The sequence below is a fragment of the Phoca vitulina genome, unplaced genomic scaffold, assembly GCF_004348235.1.
Source record: "Phoca vitulina isolate PV1807 unplaced genomic scaffold, GSC_HSeal_1.0 scaffold2, whole genome shotgun sequence".
Classification (NCBI taxonomy): Eukaryota; Metazoa; Chordata; class Mammalia; order Carnivora; family Phocidae; genus Phoca; species Phoca vitulina.
This window is the reverse complement of record NW_022589705.1, coordinates 55,889,106-55,909,371: the sequence shown is the minus strand read 5'-3', so window position 1 is coordinate 55,909,371 and position 20,266 is coordinate 55,889,106. Positions and strand designations below refer to the sequence as shown.

At 44.0% G+C, this 20,266-nt stretch overlaps 1 protein-coding gene across 13 annotated transcripts in view; it reads right to left on the bottom strand.

Annotated features, from left to right (window-relative positions):
- Positions 1 to 20,266, bottom strand: part of DAB1 (DAB adaptor protein 1) — a 1,119,086-nt gene that overhangs the window by 116,755 nt on the left and 982,065 nt on the right. For all 13 annotated transcript variants that reach the window (XM_032427988.1, XM_032427951.1, XM_032428047.1 and 10 more), the window contains one exon: positions 13,281 to 13,379. In XM_032427988.1, coding sequence (XP_032283879.1) covers positions 13,281 to 13,379 — 99 coding nt within the window. The remainder of the gene's footprint in view (positions 1 to 13,280; positions 13,380 to 20,266) is intronic.

The following is a 20,266-nucleotide window of genomic DNA, read 5'->3' as shown; positions in this document are numbered from 1 at the left end:
GCTATGTGACTGAGGCAGCCGGAGGAGGCTGAGCGCCAGCGGGATCCCAGGACAACGTTGGGCTGGAGCCAGAGTGCCGGAGCTGCCTATGGCAGAAATGGCTGCATGCCGGGTCTGATGTGGGGTCATCAGAAAGACCGTGAGGCCGCGGGCTCAAGTCACACCTGTGAAGTCACAGGCCTCTGTCCTCGGTGCCTAGAGCACCTGTGTCCTTCCCCACCCCCAGTGTTCACGGCTGCAGCCAGCTGAATGGGGTTAGTAACATGGCGTGAATGTGAGGAAGGATGAGACAGTGGGTGTAAATCACCCAGCACAGTAGATTCCCTCACAGCACTCCCTCATCCCCTCCCACCTCTGTTAGGCTAACCTTCTCTCTCTCATCCTTTGAGCAAAATGCGCTTGCGTGTGCTCCAAGACCCAGGGTGCCTGGCATCAAAGTTCTGAGGTGCAGACCCCACAGGTCCTTGAAGGGACTGCCTCCCTTGGGGAGGCCTCCCTGCTCTGGCAGGACATAGGATGGGTAGAAGAAGGCAAGAGTTGCTGTCCTCCAGGAACCTGTATTATAATATTAGTGGAGGGCTAGACACACAGTAGGTGCTCAATAAATGTTTGTTCCTTTCCTTCCCCCTAGGTGTATTTTACTTCTTTTATAGCAGGTTATACTTTGTATCTTCTACAGTGTTGGTACTTGATAATGTCCTTGGAAAATGTATATGGCAGTAGAACAAAAGTGACTTATTTACATGCATATGAGCACTGGAGAACAGGAATGAGCAAGATAAAGGTATATTAGATCAGGGGAAAGAGAAAGAAAAATGCGGGGAAACAAGGCACCTACGCATTAAGGTCAGAAGGTGAGATTTAATACCTTACATGCAACTTTTTTATGTAATCTCCTATTCATCTAGAAATTTGAGGAGCCCTAGGAAGGACAGACATGGCTTGAGTGAAATGTGTTCTATCACTGAAGCCCACCACCAGAGCGGACGGGGCTCCCATTTTCTGTCTCAGCTAGGTAACTGTTGATAGAATTTAGAGGCCACCCACAATGGCCAACGGTTTTAGACGAACACAGCTAAACAAGCAGGTGAATCACAGGCTGTCTGACTTAACAATGGGGAATTTAGTGCAATTCCGTAAATATCTACTGGGAGCTTACTACGTACCACGAGGTAGGAGATACAAGAATGGCCAAATCATGGACCGTGCCTTCAAATGACTCACAGTTTAGCGTTTTTGTTTGTTTCTTCATTTAAAATTCTCCCCACTTCTCATATCTGCAAGTAATCAGGGAACGCAAAGGCCTTCCCAGCTTAGCCTGGTTACTCCTAGTCCATAGAAAAGTAGGAAAAGGTACAAGAAAACAGTGACTATAAGATATAAAAATGTGAGGACGTTAGATCTACCTCATTAAGGCTACACGCACACACGCACACATCACTGAACACTGAAGCGCTTTGTTCAGGTATCAGCTAGCCATCCATGGGAGACTGTTCACACTCACACACCAGTTTCCTTAGTTTGGCCAACAACCTGGGGTGGTGTTACATAACGTTTTGCATAGGGCACCTTTCACTATCTGAGAGAGACACCGTGGCAACACGCTGCACCTTTCTGAACCTCTGTGTTACCTTTTACAAACAAGAGGTAATAACTCCATTTTGCAGGCTGGCTACCAAGAGCGGCTAGTTAATGACTGCTTTCAGACTCCAAAGGAGAACACTGAGCTACTAAGAGAATCCCTGCTTTATAAAGGTATGAAGTGAGATGTATATAAAGCACCTACAATAACATCCGGAACGACAGTGTTAGCCTTCTTTGGATCACCATTGTTGCTGCTGTTGATTCTGCGGTTACAATTCAACCTGCGCTTCTCTAACCGAGTGACCGTCCAAATCCAGGCCTTCCCAGCAGAGCCCGAGTTCCTTCAGTGCCACTGGTCATCTAGCCCACACGTTCTCCCCAGCACCTTTCCCCCGAGAGGGGATTTGACCAGGCTCTCACCTTGACCCAATCTCTCACTTTCTAGGACACACATTCCTTTACTGTACCCAGAACTATCGGTGCTGCTCCACATCAGGCCGCCACTGAGAAGGACAGAAGAACCATCATACCAGTGCTACGCCTACTGGTAGCATCACCATTTCAATACAAAAGGCTCTGGTAAGGAGTGTCCTTGTAAAAGTAGAAGTAACTATTAAATAACCATGGCAGAGTCACGGAAATGTGTTTGAAATTAAAATTTAAAAGCAACGCGTGAGGATATCAACAGCAGACCCCACAGAAAGCCATCAGCCATCTAAATAAAAGTGGAAACACCCAAACGGACAGCTCTGATTTATCAAGTCTAACGGCCTCTGGAATTTGCATGAGAATTTCCAGAAGTGTCTTTCTCCATTACTCAGCTGACCCTTAAAACTACAGGAAGCTCCCAGAGCACGTTAATATTTGTGATTTACAATGCACATATGTCACAGGCCCCTTTGCAAAGACAAAGAAAGTACAGTGGAGAAATGCCCTGACCTTGCTTTACTTTTTCCTTTTCCATAGCACTGACTACCCTCTAACAGAGTATAGGATTTATGTGTGTCTTTTTTTCTCTGTCTCCCCACATTAGAAGGTAAACTCTACGAGGTAGGGATCTTCTTTTCATTCACCCATGTATGCACATCCCTGAGAATACTCCTCGGCACATAGTAGGTACTCAATGAATAGTGGCTGAATGAAGAAATGGACGAATACTTAAAGAGTAGTCCTGGTGAAGTGACCTAACCTCCCCGAATCCTCATCACCTTATCTGTAAAGTGCGGATAATACTCTATAACTAACAGATGGACAGCAAGAATTCAATGAGAAAAATATATGGGAAGCACTTCGCACAGTGTCTGGCAATTAGTGCTCAACAAATGGTAGCAATAAGGAATATAATTCCTCAGAGCTGAATATTTATCTTCAAAGTTTATTAAAAAAAAAAAAAAAAACCCACTTCTGCATCCATCCTAAGTCAGCCATGAATGAGCAGTAAACAAAGGGCCGAGAGAGGAAGAACTGGAGATGTTTAGCTGGTGCTCAACCTGCTCTACCATTGGGCTCATCAGAGCGCCAGAAGGAGAAAGTGAGAATACTCCTTAATAATCATCCAGAACAGAGCCAGCAAAGTACGGCTCATGAACTAGATACTTATTTTGACAAATAAAGTTTTATTGGAACTCAGCCAAACTCATTTGTTTACATATCGTGTGAGGTGGTTTTCACAGTACCATGGCAAAATGAAAGAGTTGCCAGAGCCCATACTGGCCCACCATCTTTACTATCTGGACCTTTAATTAAAAAAAATCTGTGGAATGACTACCAGCTGAGGAAACGGGGTCCCAGGGAGCAAGCAGATGAGCCATACCCAAGGTCAGCCTGCATATTTAGGCTCTGCAGCTTCGAGACCAGTGGCTCACGCACCCCTTCAGAAGCCCGAAGTGTAGCTGATAAGCCTCCAGTCACAGGGCCAGTCTGCATGATGACAACCCTAAACACAGTTTGACTTCCCCGCTGGAGAGCAAAGAACGTCCACTTTACGCTTGAAGGGGAGAGATACCACCAAGAGGAACTGGAAAGAACGTGGGCCTGGCCACCGTGCCATGCGGGGGGCAGTTCCCAGCTCTGCACAAGGTCGGATATTTGGCCTTATGCAAGTGCCTTCACTTCTCTGGGTCTCAGGTTCCTCATCTGTTTAATGGGAGTAATCCTACTTCCTTAGTTGAGTCCTTAGGGGATTGAAAGAAAAGAGACCAAGTATGTCAAAGCAGCTAGCAAAGAAAATGCTACCTCTTTACCTCCTTGAAGACCAAAATTGATAAAAATGATTCATTAAGGGAAAGATATTACATTTCTGAATTTACCAGATCTGCTTGAAAACATTCATGGTCTCACTTTCCAGGGTAATAGGGACATCCTCCCCCCCTCACCCCCGGTCATGAATTACACCCTGTCAAAATGATCTTCCAGAGGCAACTTCCTGAGAGAATCAATTTCTAAAAATATGTTGGTTTTGAGCTATAAATTGATTCTTTATTGTGATAAATTAAAATCCAATATCATCCAACAAGACGCTGAACATACAGAGACCCAATTTTTCCCCCTTAGATGTTCAGTCTCTTTGATATGAAAATGGATCTGGAGCTGCTGTCAGGCACCTGGAGCCTGAACGCTGAGGCGAGGGAGCAGAGAGCATGGAGATGGTATAGAGAGAACAGACTGTAAGAGGAGAGAAAGGCAAAATAAGGAAGCGGAGGGAAGAGGACACTTCCTATTTCCTGTTTTGTGAGCATCAGAGAGTGACTCTTGGGAGCCCCAAGGGGTGTTCAATCCTGAGCGCCTTGCATGTGATTTGCTGGGAGAGGTCAGGCATCACTTCTCTTTAAGGTTCTAGGTTTCTTCACTTAAATATGAGTAGGTTAGTCACTGCACAAGGCACCTTCCATCCAGGATATCCTAGGACTGGGTTAACTCTGAACCAGCTGCATTGTTCTTTCCCGGACTTACTGTTTACATGGCAAAATGAGCATCTCTGGCTCCAAGATCTGGCCCAGATAATTAGCATTTCATTGTAAGTTGACTAATTCATTATTTCCTGGTATCTTCCTTCCTTCTCTTTTGTTCTACCCTTCCCTGACTGCCTTCCCTCCTTCCTTCAGTGTCCAACTAGCATTTCTGTCACATGCCAGGGCCTATGTGAGACCCTGCAGATAGGCACCTCATGGAGTGTGTCTTCTGATGGGAGCATGATGGTCTGCTATGATAAAGGAGAGCAGAGGATGCTGTAGGAGCATTACAAAAGGATTTCTACATTCTGCTAAGAGGACATAAGAAGGTCTGTACCAAAGAAGGGACAACATAGGTAATGATATATTATTATTTAACATCTAGAGCTTTGTATATACCAGGCACTATTCTAAGTCTTAAGGGATTAAAGTAAATCCTCATTTAATCTTGCACCAACCCTAAGACATAGGTATTTTTATTATTCCCATTTACAGATGAGTAAAAGAGGCACAAGGTCACTAAGAAAAATTGCTTTACGACCACACAACTGGTCAAGAGTAGATCCAAGATGGTCTGGATCTCGAATCCGTGTTCCTTCCACTCCATCCACTCTCTGGTGCCTTTATCAGACTGGCGAGGAGTGTGGGCTGTGGATTCTGACAGAGTCGACAGGAATCCTGCATGCAGGAGGAAATTGGTAAAGCAAGTAAAGCAAGTAAAGCACTTGGTTGAAGGATGCACTTTGTCAAGAGAAAGGTCTTGATAAATTTAAGTGTGTTGTACTGCTGTTGGTATTACTGTGGACATTACAAGCCCCTGAAAAATGAGGTATTTACTGTCTGAAACAGAGCAAAGGACATTCAGAGTGGAGGGGCTGCCTTGAGAAAAATCACAAAAGCTGGGCACTGCATGGTTTGCACAGGAAATGGCAAGATGTGGTTGCCCCAGCATTCTGCTCATCCATTGATAATACTCCCAGATCTGCCACATCCAGTTGGGCAGGGTGTGTACTGCACAGCTTCCAGGGGAATGAGACACACTATAGTCATCAAAAATATATATAGTTATTGCAATAATTTCCCAGCAAATGGCAATGAGTCTTAAAGAAAGGGACCCGTTCCTGATTTGCACAAAGGCATCTTAAGAACTAAGGGTGGCCTTATAATCCCTGTACCTACTTCTCTGTACCCTGAATAGTATCTGAGCTATAATGTGCATGGTTCAACCAAAACCCTTGGTCTGACATTCCAGGCCTTACAATCTGGCCCCTGCCTACCTTCTCAGTTTTCTCTTTCACTGATAGGAACTACTCATCCTTAGATCCAGAAGAATAGACATCTCACTCTTCCCCATGCCTGCCTTCCTTCATGATTTTCCCACTACACAGGCTTAGTAAACACTCCCTATAATTCCCTTTGCCTGGACACTGGTTTTCTAATACCCCCAATGTCAAATCTTGTCCACTTTTCAAGATTTTGCCCTTTCTTCCTAAATCATTCCATATTTTTTCAGATGGAAGAAATCATTTTTTCTTTTAAACTCTCGTGATAATTTTCATCTTTCTCTTATTATATTAATTATTCTTGCCTTGAGCTTTTAGTTATTTATGTCTGTCTTACCTCCAACACCCTAAGTTCCTCAAAGGAAAGGCTGGTTCATCTCTATCCACCAAGTAGAATGCCCCTTTCACTTAATAAGCACTTGTGGAATGAATGAATAAATGAATGAATGAATGAACCAATGAAAATGGTGCCCTGGTCTAGACAGGGGTTCTTAATCTTTTCTGACCAAACACCTTCTTTTTATAACAAATATCTTGTAATTCTTCCTTTATTGCCTGCAAATGATTATATCATCCACCTACACACATAAAGTTCAAGCACACCAAAATGTCCTAATTATAACATAAAGAAATAAAAGATGATTTCAGATGAAAAACGTGAATGTCTATGTATAAATGCTTAGTCACAACTACAACTGAAGAACCTAAGGACATGGCTATATGTTTACATGTTCTTATAATGAATAAATTGGGGTTTAAGAAGTGTTCAATCCAACCTTGCAGATGCTTTTTTCCCTATATCTGACATTTTTATGGATGGGCCAAATGAGTAGAGTTATAGTGAGTATGACAGGTACCATGAAACCGGTACACCAGCGCCATGCTGGTAACTCAAATATGAAGAGCATCACGTGGTATGGTCTTCCAAAGTGATGAACAGCTCTTGATGGGGATCCAACAAAACAAAGTACTCCTTTCTTATAGTTCAGTTGCATTTCTGGAAAACTCAGTATTATCGATATACATTGCTTATATGCAGAGTTAGGTTTTAGATTCAGTTCATTATAAATAGATTTTTCTATCTACGTGAATATCTAGTAAGACATTTGAAAGTCGTGTAGCACAGGAAACACTTTTGTTGTGTGTGACCATCCTATACTCCGTAGAATGTCTAGCATCCTTGGCCCCTAATAAATTCCTGCGTTAGGACCCTCTCCCCCAAAAGCTGTAACCACTTAATGCCGACATAAAGTTCCAAAACACCCAGTATAGGGAAAGAATCAGTGAAGTGAAGAATCAAGCTCGGGTGCTATAAAGTGTGAATCTGAATTCAATTCCTACACATAATAGCCTTGGGCAAGCCACTCACCCTCCCTGTACCTTTAGTAGACTCATCTGTAAAAGGCAGCAATAAAACCCTCCAGAACTGCTGAGTGGCCAGTGAGACAGGACACACAAGAGCATCCTGGAAACCATACCGTCCTGCCTACAGGCTAGTTCATAAGTAGTCTTGGGAAAATTCTGTGTAGTGTTTCAGTGGCTCCCAACACAACAGGGATGTCCCACAGACTCCCAGGTCCCAGCACTCTGCTCTACGGCGCCTTCTTCTTCTTCCCTGTCTCCCTCCCCAGGCCCACATTCCTTCCTCTTCCTGAACTGCTCTCCCCAAGCCCCACTCAAAACATCCAGTTCAAACCGAAGGAAGAACAGTCCTGTTTTTGTTGAGATACAAGTAAAGTGACATCTGGTTTTCACCAAAGAGTACATTATTAAATCAGCCCTGAGATTTAAGTGCAACCATTGCATTTAAAACATCATTAGACCTCTATGATGAGAGACAGTATTCAATTCTGGGTCGCTCTCCACCACTCCCGTGCTATGCCCTAGTAATTCTGCATACATCTGCTGATTCTTAATCACTAAGTCAATTTATTTTTTGTGCAGTATTACTGAGCACCTACTATGTTTTTGTGCAGTATTACTGAGCACCTACTATGACCAGGAGTCATTGTGCTAACTGGATAGACAACAGTGATGAACAAAAAGATATGGCTTTGCTCATCTGTTTATAGAAGTGCTCAATAAATATTTTCTGCAGAGAAGAATGAATACACGTATCTTTCTCTTTAAGACCTCTGTGCATTTGGAAATATTGCTTTTTCTTTCTGGTCTTACTTACCTGGTCCTCTCTAGCTCACTCCTCCACTGCCATGTCAGTGTGCCCTTTTCTGTGAAAACTTCCTGAATATTCTAGCCAAAGCTTGGTCTTGATCCCCTAAGTCCTGACAACTCCATTCACACCTGGATCTTAGCAACTGTCAGCTCGCTTTGTGAGTCTGGTAAAACCAGACTGTGAACAGCTTGGGGCAAGACCACGTCTCATTCATCTTTGAATCCCCAGGAAATGGAGCATCACGTGGCACAGAAGAGGCGTCCGATCTGCTCTTGCCCAACCACATACGGGTTACGTGGCCAATATTCCATCCACAAGAAAGTTCTAGTGGTAACTCGACTCCTTGTACCTTCCCTCAGGAAAGGTCATCAGCGTGAAAATGAATAATGGTGACAATAAAACAGAGAGAATACTGAATCTGCTCTAATATATATAAAAGCACATCATTTATAAAATTTGGTATTGCTATGGTCTGAATGTTTATGTCCTCCCCCTTCCAAATTCATATGTTGAAATTCTAGCCCTTAAGGGGATGGTATTAGGAGGTGGGGCCTTTGGGAAGGAATCAGATCATGAGAGTGGAGCCTTTGGGATAGGATTAGTGTCTTAATAATAGAGGCTCTAGAAAGCAGCAAAAAGGCACCAGCTAAGAGGAAGTGGGTTCTCCCCCCAGACAATGAATTTGCTGGGGCCATGATATCTGACTCCCCACCTCCAGAACTGTGAGAAAGAAATGTTTGTTATTTATAAGGCACCTCCTTTATGGTATTTTTGTTAGAGCAGCCCAAACAGACCAAGGCAGGTATGTTATTATTAGTGCTATCTTACTAGCATCAAGGCTTCTGGATCAGACTGCCTGGGGCTAAATCTCAGCTCTTGCTACTTAATTTACTGTGGGACTTAATCTGGATTTCAGTTTTCTCAACTGTAAAATGGTGATAACAATAGCACCGACTTCACAGCATTGTTGTAATGCACTTCAGATGGTATATATAGTACTACCAAATCAGAGTTGGCTAAACCAAACGAACAAGCAAAATTTACATGTGATTATGGCAACAAGATATTACATCATCTTGAAAAGTTGATGCAGACTACTGCCCTCTGTCTTGAGAAACAGACTTATTGTCAGGGTCCTGCAATATTTATGATTTTTTTATGGCACAAAATTATAGCAATTCTATGGAATAAAACTGCAAATCAAGAGAAATCAATGAGTTTCCCTGGAAAGACAGAAGATTTGAAATTGGAAGGTTTGTTCTGAGTCTACAGCCAAGTCAAAGACACTCCCAAAATCTCAGTTTCTTTATCCGCAAAATGAAGATGACGACTTCACTCCTGCCTTAGTACCCACAGGTCTGATTTAAGGACCTAGCAACATGGATATGAAACCACATCTGCTCCTGATTTGCTACAGCTCCTACTATTACCAATAACAATGAGTTTATATATGACATTTTTTGCATTCTCACTGATCCCTTTGACACATTATCAATACCTAGCTGTCTGAAAATATGAACAGCTTTTCAATATTGATTTATTCCCTGCAACATGCTAATAATAAAACAGAATTTACTCATGTAAGGATTGGGATCAAGAACCCTTTGAAATTCAAGACAAGGTGTAAATTGCTGCAAGGGGTCTCTTTAATTGGGATCAAAACATTTTTGACAGCTTTTGGATTTTAAAATTCTAGCTATTGTCACGTTCTGCAAATGTTTCTTTTTTTGGTTTGAACAAAAATGCAGTCAAGCTTGAGAATACTTTAGATATGATAAACAACAAAAATTTGTCATTCCAAATGACAAAACCTAGTTTTCCATTTCGTTGATATGTAGGACAAAATACTTCACTTAAACTCTTATCCGGCACAATTCAGTTGGTCTCCTGCTGGGCAACAACAAAGGTTTAGTAAACTGTTGTTGCTCATAATCTCCAATGGAGTTTGAAAAACCTCCATTTGTCTGAAAATAAATCACATCAACAGGGATGACTTTAAGGAAGAAACAGAATTTTAAAACTAGTCTCAGGATTCAACTTCGACGTGACTTTGTTTAATACTTCATTCTCTACTTGGCTCCCTTCCACAATTTTCCCATCGTAAGGTTTTGCTTGAATACTCCTAAGTGATGGGGAACTTGCTAGCACAGAAGGTGGTCCATCTAACTGGTAGAAAATTCCTCCTCCTCATAAACCAACACTGCTTCAAAGAATCTCCTATTACCTGATCTTGGTTCTATTTGTTGGGTCATACAGAACAAGTCAGCTCCTTCTGCTACTACACAACTCTTTGGAGAGATGACCACTATTAATTAGTAGGGGCTGTCCTGCTCTCTGTTGTTTCTGCTTCGGGCTTTAAAACATTCAATCCCTTCTACTAGCTTTCCATAGACTTGTGTTGAGACATACTAACAAGCTCAGGTTGCAGAAGCCAGATGCTACCGGGGCCTAATGTGAATCAAACATAACTGGAGTGAAATAAGCCAAACAGAAAACATCCCACTCTGCCTTCTCCCTGATCCTCCACCAGGGAGCGGACATTTTTCCCACAAAGTCAAATGGTTTTGAGCTGAAACAATGATTTTACTGTTGTTCTCTTTTTTGTCCAGCTGAAGAATCAAAAATAGCATTAGAGAGTTTGGTGGTATCTTTCTTTTGGGCCAGGTCAGCCACCCTTGACTGAGGATTTAGATCTAGGTCAAGAATACAAACTCTCTCTCCTTATGAGTTAAAATTTAGTGATTGGGATTTTCATGATCTGGGCACAGCTTATCTGATGGTGGGTTACCTAATGGAACAGCAATGCCCAAAAACATGGCCCCAGGACAAGATAAGGTATCTGACACTCTACCTCACTCCTGTCCCTTTGGTTATATCAGCTGTCATGGTGGCAGGCAGACAATAGAGATGATGATGTAGTATTCGGGCATATAAATCTCTTGGTTAGGCTTGGTCCACATTACTTGGTTCCCTCCAGTAAAGATGGTAAGGGGATCAATGACATCCTAACAGTTTCTACAAGCCCACAGCTCTCCGCCTCTTGTGTGTACCTAGGAGCCTAGGAGGCTACACCTGTGTTGACAAGTCTTGGTTCAAGATAATTTCTAGTCCTCCAACTGTCATAGCCCCCCTCATCAGGACACTCTTTGATTTCCCTGTGTCCTTTTTCAAGTGTGAGGTTCAAGACTGAGCACAAGTCTCCAAACAGTAGTCTACCCAGGAGAAGGAAAAACTTCCCTGGCTTCAGAAACTGTATTTTTATTAAGGCAGGAGAGACTTTCATTAGGCTCTTAATCTTGTTGCATTCAAGCTCCTTTACTCCCTGAGCTTGTGCCCTCATTCTAAACTCCCTTTTCCCAAGGCATCCCCAGGTAGGCTGACCTTTCTCAATGACAGAGAGCTCAACTGCCCTGATATTCAGGCCAACGGGAGGCCAAATCCCAGTTTTGCCTCCTACTTGCTGGGTAACCTTTGCAAAGTCACTTATTCTGAGAAATAACAGGCAGCAAGCTTAAGTGAGAAGACTCACAAGCCAGACCAACCTGGATTCTAATCCTGTCTCCAACCACCGCTTACTTTCAATAAATTACATCTACGTTTCTCTCCTCAATATCTCCAGCTATAAAATGGAGAGGATACTGCCATCTACCTCACAGGGCTGTCGTGAGGATTAACAGAGTTGGTACTTGCAAAGGGTTCACAACAATGCCTGGCACGTATTATGTGCCTGATGAAGTTGTTATTTTCCCGTAAGCCTGCCGTGAGGGCAAAACTGAATCATGTATGTCACGTGATTAATATGCGCGTAGTGTACAGTAGTACCCCAGGAACGGAAATTATTATCACTAGTTCTTCTTTATGGCGGTAAACTTCACGTAACTAAAAATTTATCATTCTAAGTATTTCTTGGCATACAGTTCAGGGGTGTGAAGTGTATGGACAAGCGTTGTGCAGCCCCCCCAGCCATCCATCACGAGCGCCATTTTCCTCTTCCCAAACAGTAACTCCGCACTTACTAAACACACTCTTCCTCACACACCCCCCTGCCCCCTGCAGGCCCTCACCACCACCGTTCCACTTTCTGTCTCTCTGAATTTCATTTCTCTAGATAGGTCATAGAAGTGGAATCGTACAGAATTTGCCTTTTTATAACTGGCTTATTTCACTTTGTTAATGTCTTCAAGTTTCCTTTGTGTAGTAGCACGCGTCAGAACTTCCTGCCTTTTTGCTGCAGAATAATATTCCGTTGGAGGCGGGCACCCCATCTTGTGTATCCGCACATCCGCTAATGGACGCTTGGGTGGCTTCCACCTTTTGGCTCCTGTGAATAATGCTGCTATGAATCTGGGTAGACAAATACCTGTCCTATTACTAATTATTCAGAAATACCTTTTCTTCAAAACCCATTTTTATTGTTAAATTATCATCCTCCTACCCGTATGGGATCCTAATAGGAGTCAGAACAAGGGGGAGAAAATACAATGCAAAATGACTAAGGTTGAGTAACTTGGCTGGTTGAGTCTGGCGTCTACAACGCTTGAAAATTAAGTTGGGAAGTGCAAAGGAGGTGATATATGTAAAGGTGTTTTATAAGCTGTAAAACACTGAATGAATAAAAGGAAAAAAACCACACCCATCTGACTCTTGCTCTCTGGACTAAATAGAGCCTAGAACATTTTTCTGTTTTTCTCTTATCATCAATTAACAGGACCACCAATGTCAGGACAGCCCCAGGGATGAATGCTGGAGCTAACTGCTGCTAGGGGGCTGATGAAAACACAATCCACTTCCTTGGCGGGTTCAACAAACACATCAGCCCTGACATTTCCTGGTCATGCAGTGACACATTTTTCTAAGGTTGAAATCTCCATTCTTTTTGATTACAGCAATTGCAAGGTGGCACAGGGTAAACTCCGGAGAGTCTGGAGGCTTTGACCAAGTCAAAAGACATTCATGTGTCTCCCTCTAGGATGCATGTCATTAAAGTTGCCAACACACAAAGAAATTTAACTTAAACTGTCACATTACCCACCGCGCTTCAAAGCTCATCAATCTCCCGTTAGATTCCTGGGCCTGTGTGACACTTTTATCACAATCACACTGTTAGAAACACTGTGGCCAAGTCAGGGAAGAGCCTGCCTTTGATGGACGATCACAGTTGATCAAGTTTGTCAGTTACTTTATGTGTTTTTATGCTTGTTTGATATTCCTGCCCAGAGAGTAGAGGCTTTTAAGGGCACATCTGTCAATGGATTCAATTTCACAATGCCATGTGATTCTTTTACTTACCCCTGTCTTCTCGTCAAAGATTTTGATACCTCCAAAGGAGATGGTTAAAAAGATTTTCTGTTTGTGTTCTCCTTTGGAACGCGCACCAGCAACAACGCCCTGTTGAAAGGAAGGACATGGTTTTTACTCCTGTGTTTTCATTTGAAACCCCCCCCGAGCGCCACTTTCCTCTTCCCAAACAGTAACTCCATACTTACTAAACACTCACTCTTCCTCACACACCCCCCTGCCCCCTGCAGGCCCTCACCACCACCGTTCCACTTTCTGTCTCTCTGAATTTCATTTCTCTAGATAGGTCATAGAAGTGGAATCGTGCAGAATTTGCCTTTTTATAACTGGCTTATTTCACTTTGTTAATGTCTTCAAGTTTCCTTTGTGTAGTAGCATGCGTCAGAACTTCCTGCCTTTTTGCTGCAGAATAATATTCCATTGGAGGCGGGCACCCCATCTTGTGTATCCGCACATCTGCTAATGAGTGTTTTCATTTGAAGATTCCCTCCAGTCCCAAAGGCATGTCAGATACCATCCACCAATGCCACCAATCATCCACACTGCTCTCCCTTTGCCCCTTCCATGCTTCCCTGCCTGACATGCTTGCCTCTTCTTGATATTCTAGGGTAATGGTTACCCTACCATTATATCTAACACTGTATAAATACCTGAACACTGATTCACATGACTACCCAAGATTTATAGAATGCCTCCTTTGTGCCTAGCTATCTGGCTCACAAATCAAGACCCCAAGATAAACATGATATGATCCTTTTATTAATATGTTGCTGGGCTTCATACTGTATATGGTTTCAATCTATTAAATAAAGAGGAGTTACAGAATATATTCCTAAATGTGATTTTATCTTTACTTCTGGAAAAAGTTTTCATGGGAATCGATTTTAGAGAGTAGAAAGAAAATAAAAACCATTGCCAGACTGCATGTCTCCCTTTGGCCTGGAAAAATATGATCATCAGAGTTCCATGCTTATAGTTTGCAGTTTTTTAAAAAGATTTTATTTATTTATTTGAGAGAGAGAGAGAGAGAGACAGAGCATGAGAGGGGAGAGGGTCAGAGGGAGAAGCAGACTCCCCGCTGAGCAGGAAGCCCGATGCGGGGCTCGATCCCAGGACCCTGGGATCATGACCTGAGCCGAAGGCAGATGCTCAACAGACTGAGCCACCCAGGCACCCCACGGTTTGCAGTTTTTAACTACACACGTTTTCTATTTTCCCTTACCCTTTTCAGTAGGAAGGTACCTACCAAATGCATTCCATTTATTTATCAGTGCCTCTGTTTCCCCACTTTTCCAAACTTTTTATAAACCAAAGCTACGTATATGAGCCAGTTAGAAGGTAAAACATCACAAAAGGCATGGGTGTCATCCTGCTCACTGCTCTATCCTCAGTGCCCAGGACAGTCCCTGGAAGAAAAAGGCACTCTGTCATTCTTGTGAGATGAATGTTTTATCCAGAGCTCTCCCAAAGTTGATATGATGCAAGTTAAGAACGAAGACACTTGCTTTTTAAACTAGCTTCTGGGGTGGCCAGTGACAGGTAAGCATGGGCTTCATATGAGGGTACCACTGAGAGGGTGAGGACATTCCAAGGGATTTATACTTGGGGTGGGGGAGTGTTCCTATCTCTGCATTACATGTTTTAGAGCTTCCAGCCCCTTCGTTGCTATCAGCCTGTCCTGTGTGCAAAATCAAGCCCAACTATCAGCAGTTATAGTTCTGGGCTTCTAGGAGTAGAAAAGTCAAAAATAATCATGACATCATGTTTCTGGGAGATAAAAGTCATCTGTTCATCTGTCAGAAGAGCATGTTCACAACCTCAGTGCCAGAAAACCAGCGGTGTTAGGAACAGCGATGTCCAGAAGGCACAGGGATGAGGCATCCCCTAGAGGCTGTTTGGTTATTGTCACTTTGGGTACCGGAAATGTTCTGTGCAATCCGGGCGGCTGGCTTATGCTCCTGGCCCTCTGTGATCTTGGGCAAATGACTTAATTCTGTCACTTCCTCAAGTGTAAACACTATCCTTGCATGGGGGAGAGAATTAAATGAAAATTTAGGTCAAGTACCTAGTACGGTGCCTGGAACACTACAGGGATATCATGAAAATTAACTTCTTCTAGTAAATGAATGACTGTCCCTAAAGGTCTGTGCTCTGGTTCCTGTTTGGGGAACAGGGGGCACCCATTCATTCTCGAGCGCCACTTACACCCTTGTAGACATACAGAATGTCAGAGCTAGAGAAAATCTTGCAAGTTTCCAGCTGACAGATGAGGAAAATGATGTCTGGGAGGTGGGGGTGGGCAGTGCTGAGGTGGTCCAGGGTGCTGGTGGCAAGCTGAGCCTACAACTCAGCTCTCCAGACTCCTGGTGCAGGGAGCACTTAATCCTTTACATGGTGGCTTCTTTCTAGCAAGCCAAAATCTCTCTGGGTAACCCTCCCCAGCGTTGCTCTTTCAGCCCCTCAGGGCTGCCACTCAGTGACCAGAGATCCCTCCTGCAATGCCTGTCCTCTAAATAGTTAAAGAGAAGGACTCACCCTCCAAAGCTAAGTCCTCTGTCCCTGTAACTGCCCTGCTTATTGGGAGGTTTCTAGAGTCCCCACTGTGCAGCTTGCTTTCCCGTGAATTCACTGAGGGGTGATTCTAAGAAACATGGGGAGAATGGCCAAAGTATGTTTTTGCAGCCCCCGGGGGTAATTCCTATTTCTAATGCCATCCTATTGGGGACACTGTCTCCAACCCCCGCCCCCTTTGCACCTCACTCTTTCTCCTTTCTTCCCTTTTCCTCACTGGTCCTTACTGCCATCTGACCTATTTATTTGTTCATTTGGCAACTGTCTGCCTTATGCCCAATAGAACCAAAGCTCATTTGTGCCCGGATCTCTGTTTTATCCATTCTGTGTGCCCGGCATCAAGAATGGAGCCCAGCGTCAAGCAGGCACTTGAAAGGGGAAGTGACTTGCCCTCCTTCTGGGAGTGGGCCCGCCAGACTTTGAACCCTGGGAAACTTCACTTTGAATGCTGGGTTCTTGGCTGGATTTGGAATAAAATACCTGATGCCTGGTACCTCTGCAGTTGAACCTCCAACTTCAGATCTCCAGACATAACACAGAAAGAGAACGGGAAGTAGCTCCATTGTAAACGGAAAGACTGGAGGGACCGTATCAAAGGGGCGAGAGCCCTTCCTTCTTAACTCCTCTTAGGAGAGAACATCACAGTCTTGGTGGGGAGAGGGCTGCACCTTTGATCAAGGAGAGACTTCAACGTCTCCATCCCCAAAACAGTCCTCCCAGTCCTTGGCTCTCTGAATTACTGCCCCCTCTAATAGCAGAATGCAGCCGTACACAAAAGAGGATGGAAAGAATGGAAAGAGCACACACACAATACCAGGCGTGTTTCTGCTTGGGGCTGCTGGTGGTGGCTTTCCATGACAAATGAAAGAGGGAGGGACTCTCCGTGCAGGGCTATCTTTGGGGAAATAAAACTCCAATTTGATGAAGCATGTTTCTCCTGTGAGACAGGACCCTGAGTCAAGCTCTGAAAAATTGCGCTAAGGCCAAGCAAGTTTGCCAGCAGACAGCATGCCTCACAGTCTCATATCCCCACAAGATTATTCACTGCCGGGATGGAGAGCCAGCAGAGGTCCAGGAGACAGCTCGGACTGGGGGGGGTCAGAAGATGTGGAGGTAGGTGCCCTTTGGGGCTCAGCGCCTCACATTAGCCACCTCACCAAGTCACTGTTGGAAATCTGGGAAGTACAGTCAAGCATTTTCTTGGGGACCTACTCTTACGTGCTACAGGTTCTCTTCCCTATCATATAATTTAGCCCAGGCCATAGTCCTGGAAAGTGAAAATCATCTCCCTTAATTTACATGTAAGGAAACATAAGGCCGGGGGCTGAAGTGACCTCCTGAAACCTCAAGGAACTAATAAGACAGAGAGAAAATTCAAACAGCGATCTTTCAGATTCCCATGTTGGGCTTCCTTCTATTACAACCTTCCTTAAGACCTTTTTTTTTTTGGGAAAACAAAAGAAGACTATACGATATCCTACAGATATGTCAAAATTGTTCTGCAAACAGCCAGGTGGAACCATGAGCTCCGAAACTCCACAGTGAAGGGGAACTTTAACAAAAATAATCACATTTCTTACCAGATATTGAAAACAGTTACGCACATACAGCACTTAGCACAGTGTGTTGCATGTCGGGAGAGCTCGGTGAATGACAGTTATCATTATTACTCGTACTAACATTCATACCATGAAGCAATGCCATGTGCCAGGCACGTGGGAAATGACGGACACAGGCATCCCTCAGGGAGTCACACAGATGGTATCTCCATGAAGGAAGTGATACACAAAGGGTCAGACAGGATTAACTGGCTGACCTGTCCAGCTCAGGGGTCCCTTGAGGATGAGATAAGGGGAAGCACAGGGAAGGGCTCTGAGAAACCCCACCCAGCATGGTGCATGCATGTAATGGGATGGCTGTGATCTCGGTGGATCCTGTAAAGCAGGTAGGAAAACACAAAAGGCCTCAGACATGAATGGCTGAAAACCTACAATGCTATTCCAGAATGTTCCATGATTAAAATAAGCTGGTCTCCAATCTCAGCCATCCCACTTATTAGCTATACAAGCTTTGGAAAAAACTCACCCCAAATCTCACTTTTCCCAGTTAAAAAAAAAAAAAAGAATTTAAATATTCTCCTCTATTCTGCTTTGTGCCTAGAGCCTGGTTCCTGTGGAGTGCATTCCCTGGTCCTCTGGGCAAGACAGGCAGGAGATCAGAGGGTGGATGGAGAGAGAAGTCAGGGTATTCCATCCGCATTCTTTCCTTCTTTGTGCTACATCTCTGGCAGGGTCTATATTTTTGCTTGGTGAAGGAGGGAACTTCCTCCTCAATCCTGCTCTCCATGGGCTTCAGTAAGTATATTTCCTCCTAGGGTGGTTGCTGCTTTCTACTGTTGTAGGTTCCTGGGAGCTTCACCATCCCTTGCTCCCTTACTTAACCTTACCTACCCTTTCTAAGTGGCTCTTTCATTAAAGTGTCCTCATCTGACCTAGCCAGGGTGGGCTCTACTTCTTAGAGGACCCCAGCTGACATATTTAGAGCTCTGTAGTTAGTCCTCCAGGCATTGTCTCTGGGAGATCTCATCCCCTCCTAGAGTTTCAACCACCACATTTTGCCCAATGTCTCTAAAAGTTGACTACTTTGTAAGTCAATGATGTGTGGGCACTGGGTAGTAACTTACCGGTAAGGGCTTAAAATCTCATTGGGGAACCAAGATAAATTAAATGCAGATTCAAAAAAGAATATAAGTAAGCACTAAACTGTGTCTTATCAAACACTGGGCATCCAGAGATTGAGGTTTAAAATTCTGGGCTTACAACAGGTTAAATGAAGGTTCTGGGGCAAATCCTTTAACTTCTATGAACCTCAGATTTCTTATTTATAAAACAGAGAGGCTAATATCTATCTCACAAGATCAAAAGAGGTGATATATGGGAAAATGCTTATGTTGACTCTAAATTAAAACAGGATGATAATGGTGTTTTGCTGGAGGACAGGTGACAGCCTGCTCATACTCGGAATATGAAATCTCCTCTCAAATCTCTATAACCCAAATGAAAACTCTCTCAAACAGGAAAAGGTACCAGCCTCAAAGAGCCTCACAAAGGAAAGGAGATTTCCTTTTTATTTCTCATATGGCCTAATGTGAACAAGTGGGCCCTTTTGCAAGGCTAACAGGCATTTTGTACTTCTCTGCCTCTTTCTTTCCTGGGCAGGTGGCCAAATGGAGAATCGATCATTTATGTTTCTGTTTCCTAAAGAAAAACCACTGGGAGCTGAAATGTCAACATTCTTCTCAGCAACTTGCAAATAATGAAACACAATTGTCTGGGAACCAAGAACCCCTCAATGAGCTCAGTGCATCTGACAGGAGTGTGTTACGGCAGGACAAATTCTCGGGGCTTTGGGGACCTCACAGTTCTGAGGGATGACAGATGGGGCACCTCACTGCAGGTAACACACGCACACGCACAAGGTCAGCAGTCATCACCAGGCCTGGTCCAGCTAGCCTGAGTCAACGTGAATGCGGACAGAGAACCTTTGGGGTGCAGAGGCAGACTCCTGCTCCAAGCCACTTAGACCTCAGCGTTTCCATGAAGGCAGCTGGCCGACACGGTGCTCTGGGACACGTGCCTGGTGAATGGCTATCTACCAGGATGCTGGGAGAAGAAGCATCAGCTCCTTAGCAGACTTACTTGTGGCTCTGGGTGAGAACCAGGCTGTTGGGAGATTTTTCTTGATGTCCTTCAGTTAATATTTGTCAGGAGCAAATCTTCATTTGCCTGGCCTCATACTCAGTAAGGAGGGACTTCAGCAAAATGAAGATCTTGGCCTTCATCCTTATCGCTGACTAGGGTCTCCTTGGGGAAGAAGGCATGGCTCTACCTGATGGGAGTCTGGAGGGAGGCTGAGGACTCCAGGCTCAGTCTCTTTTGGGTTCTCTCCGCCATCTACCCACTCGTAGAGAGGCTGCACTCTGGTCTGATCTCAGTAATGAATCACAGGTCCTACTCTGGGGCTGGACAGGGGCTGGTGGGGATAGGAAGGGATGCAGTTACCCATCTGCTCCACAAACTAAGTGGAACAGCCTGTTTCTTTCAAGGATGCTCACTGTGTCCATGTATCCACGTCACCTCCCTCATTCCAGCATTTATCAGTCATAAGGCTGGAATTTAGAATTCCTCCTGTCAGACTTTGTTATCTACTTACCTATCAGATTTGGGCTTAGCAGAAGAAGAGAGCTCATTACTGGATTGCCCTAAAATCTCATAACATTGCTTAATTATAGAAAGAAAGAAAGGAAGGGAGGGAGGGAGGGAGGGGGAGAGAGAGAGAGAGAGAGAGAGAGAGAGAGAGAGAAAGAAAGAAAGAAAGAAAGAAAGAAAGAAAGAAAGAAAGAAAGA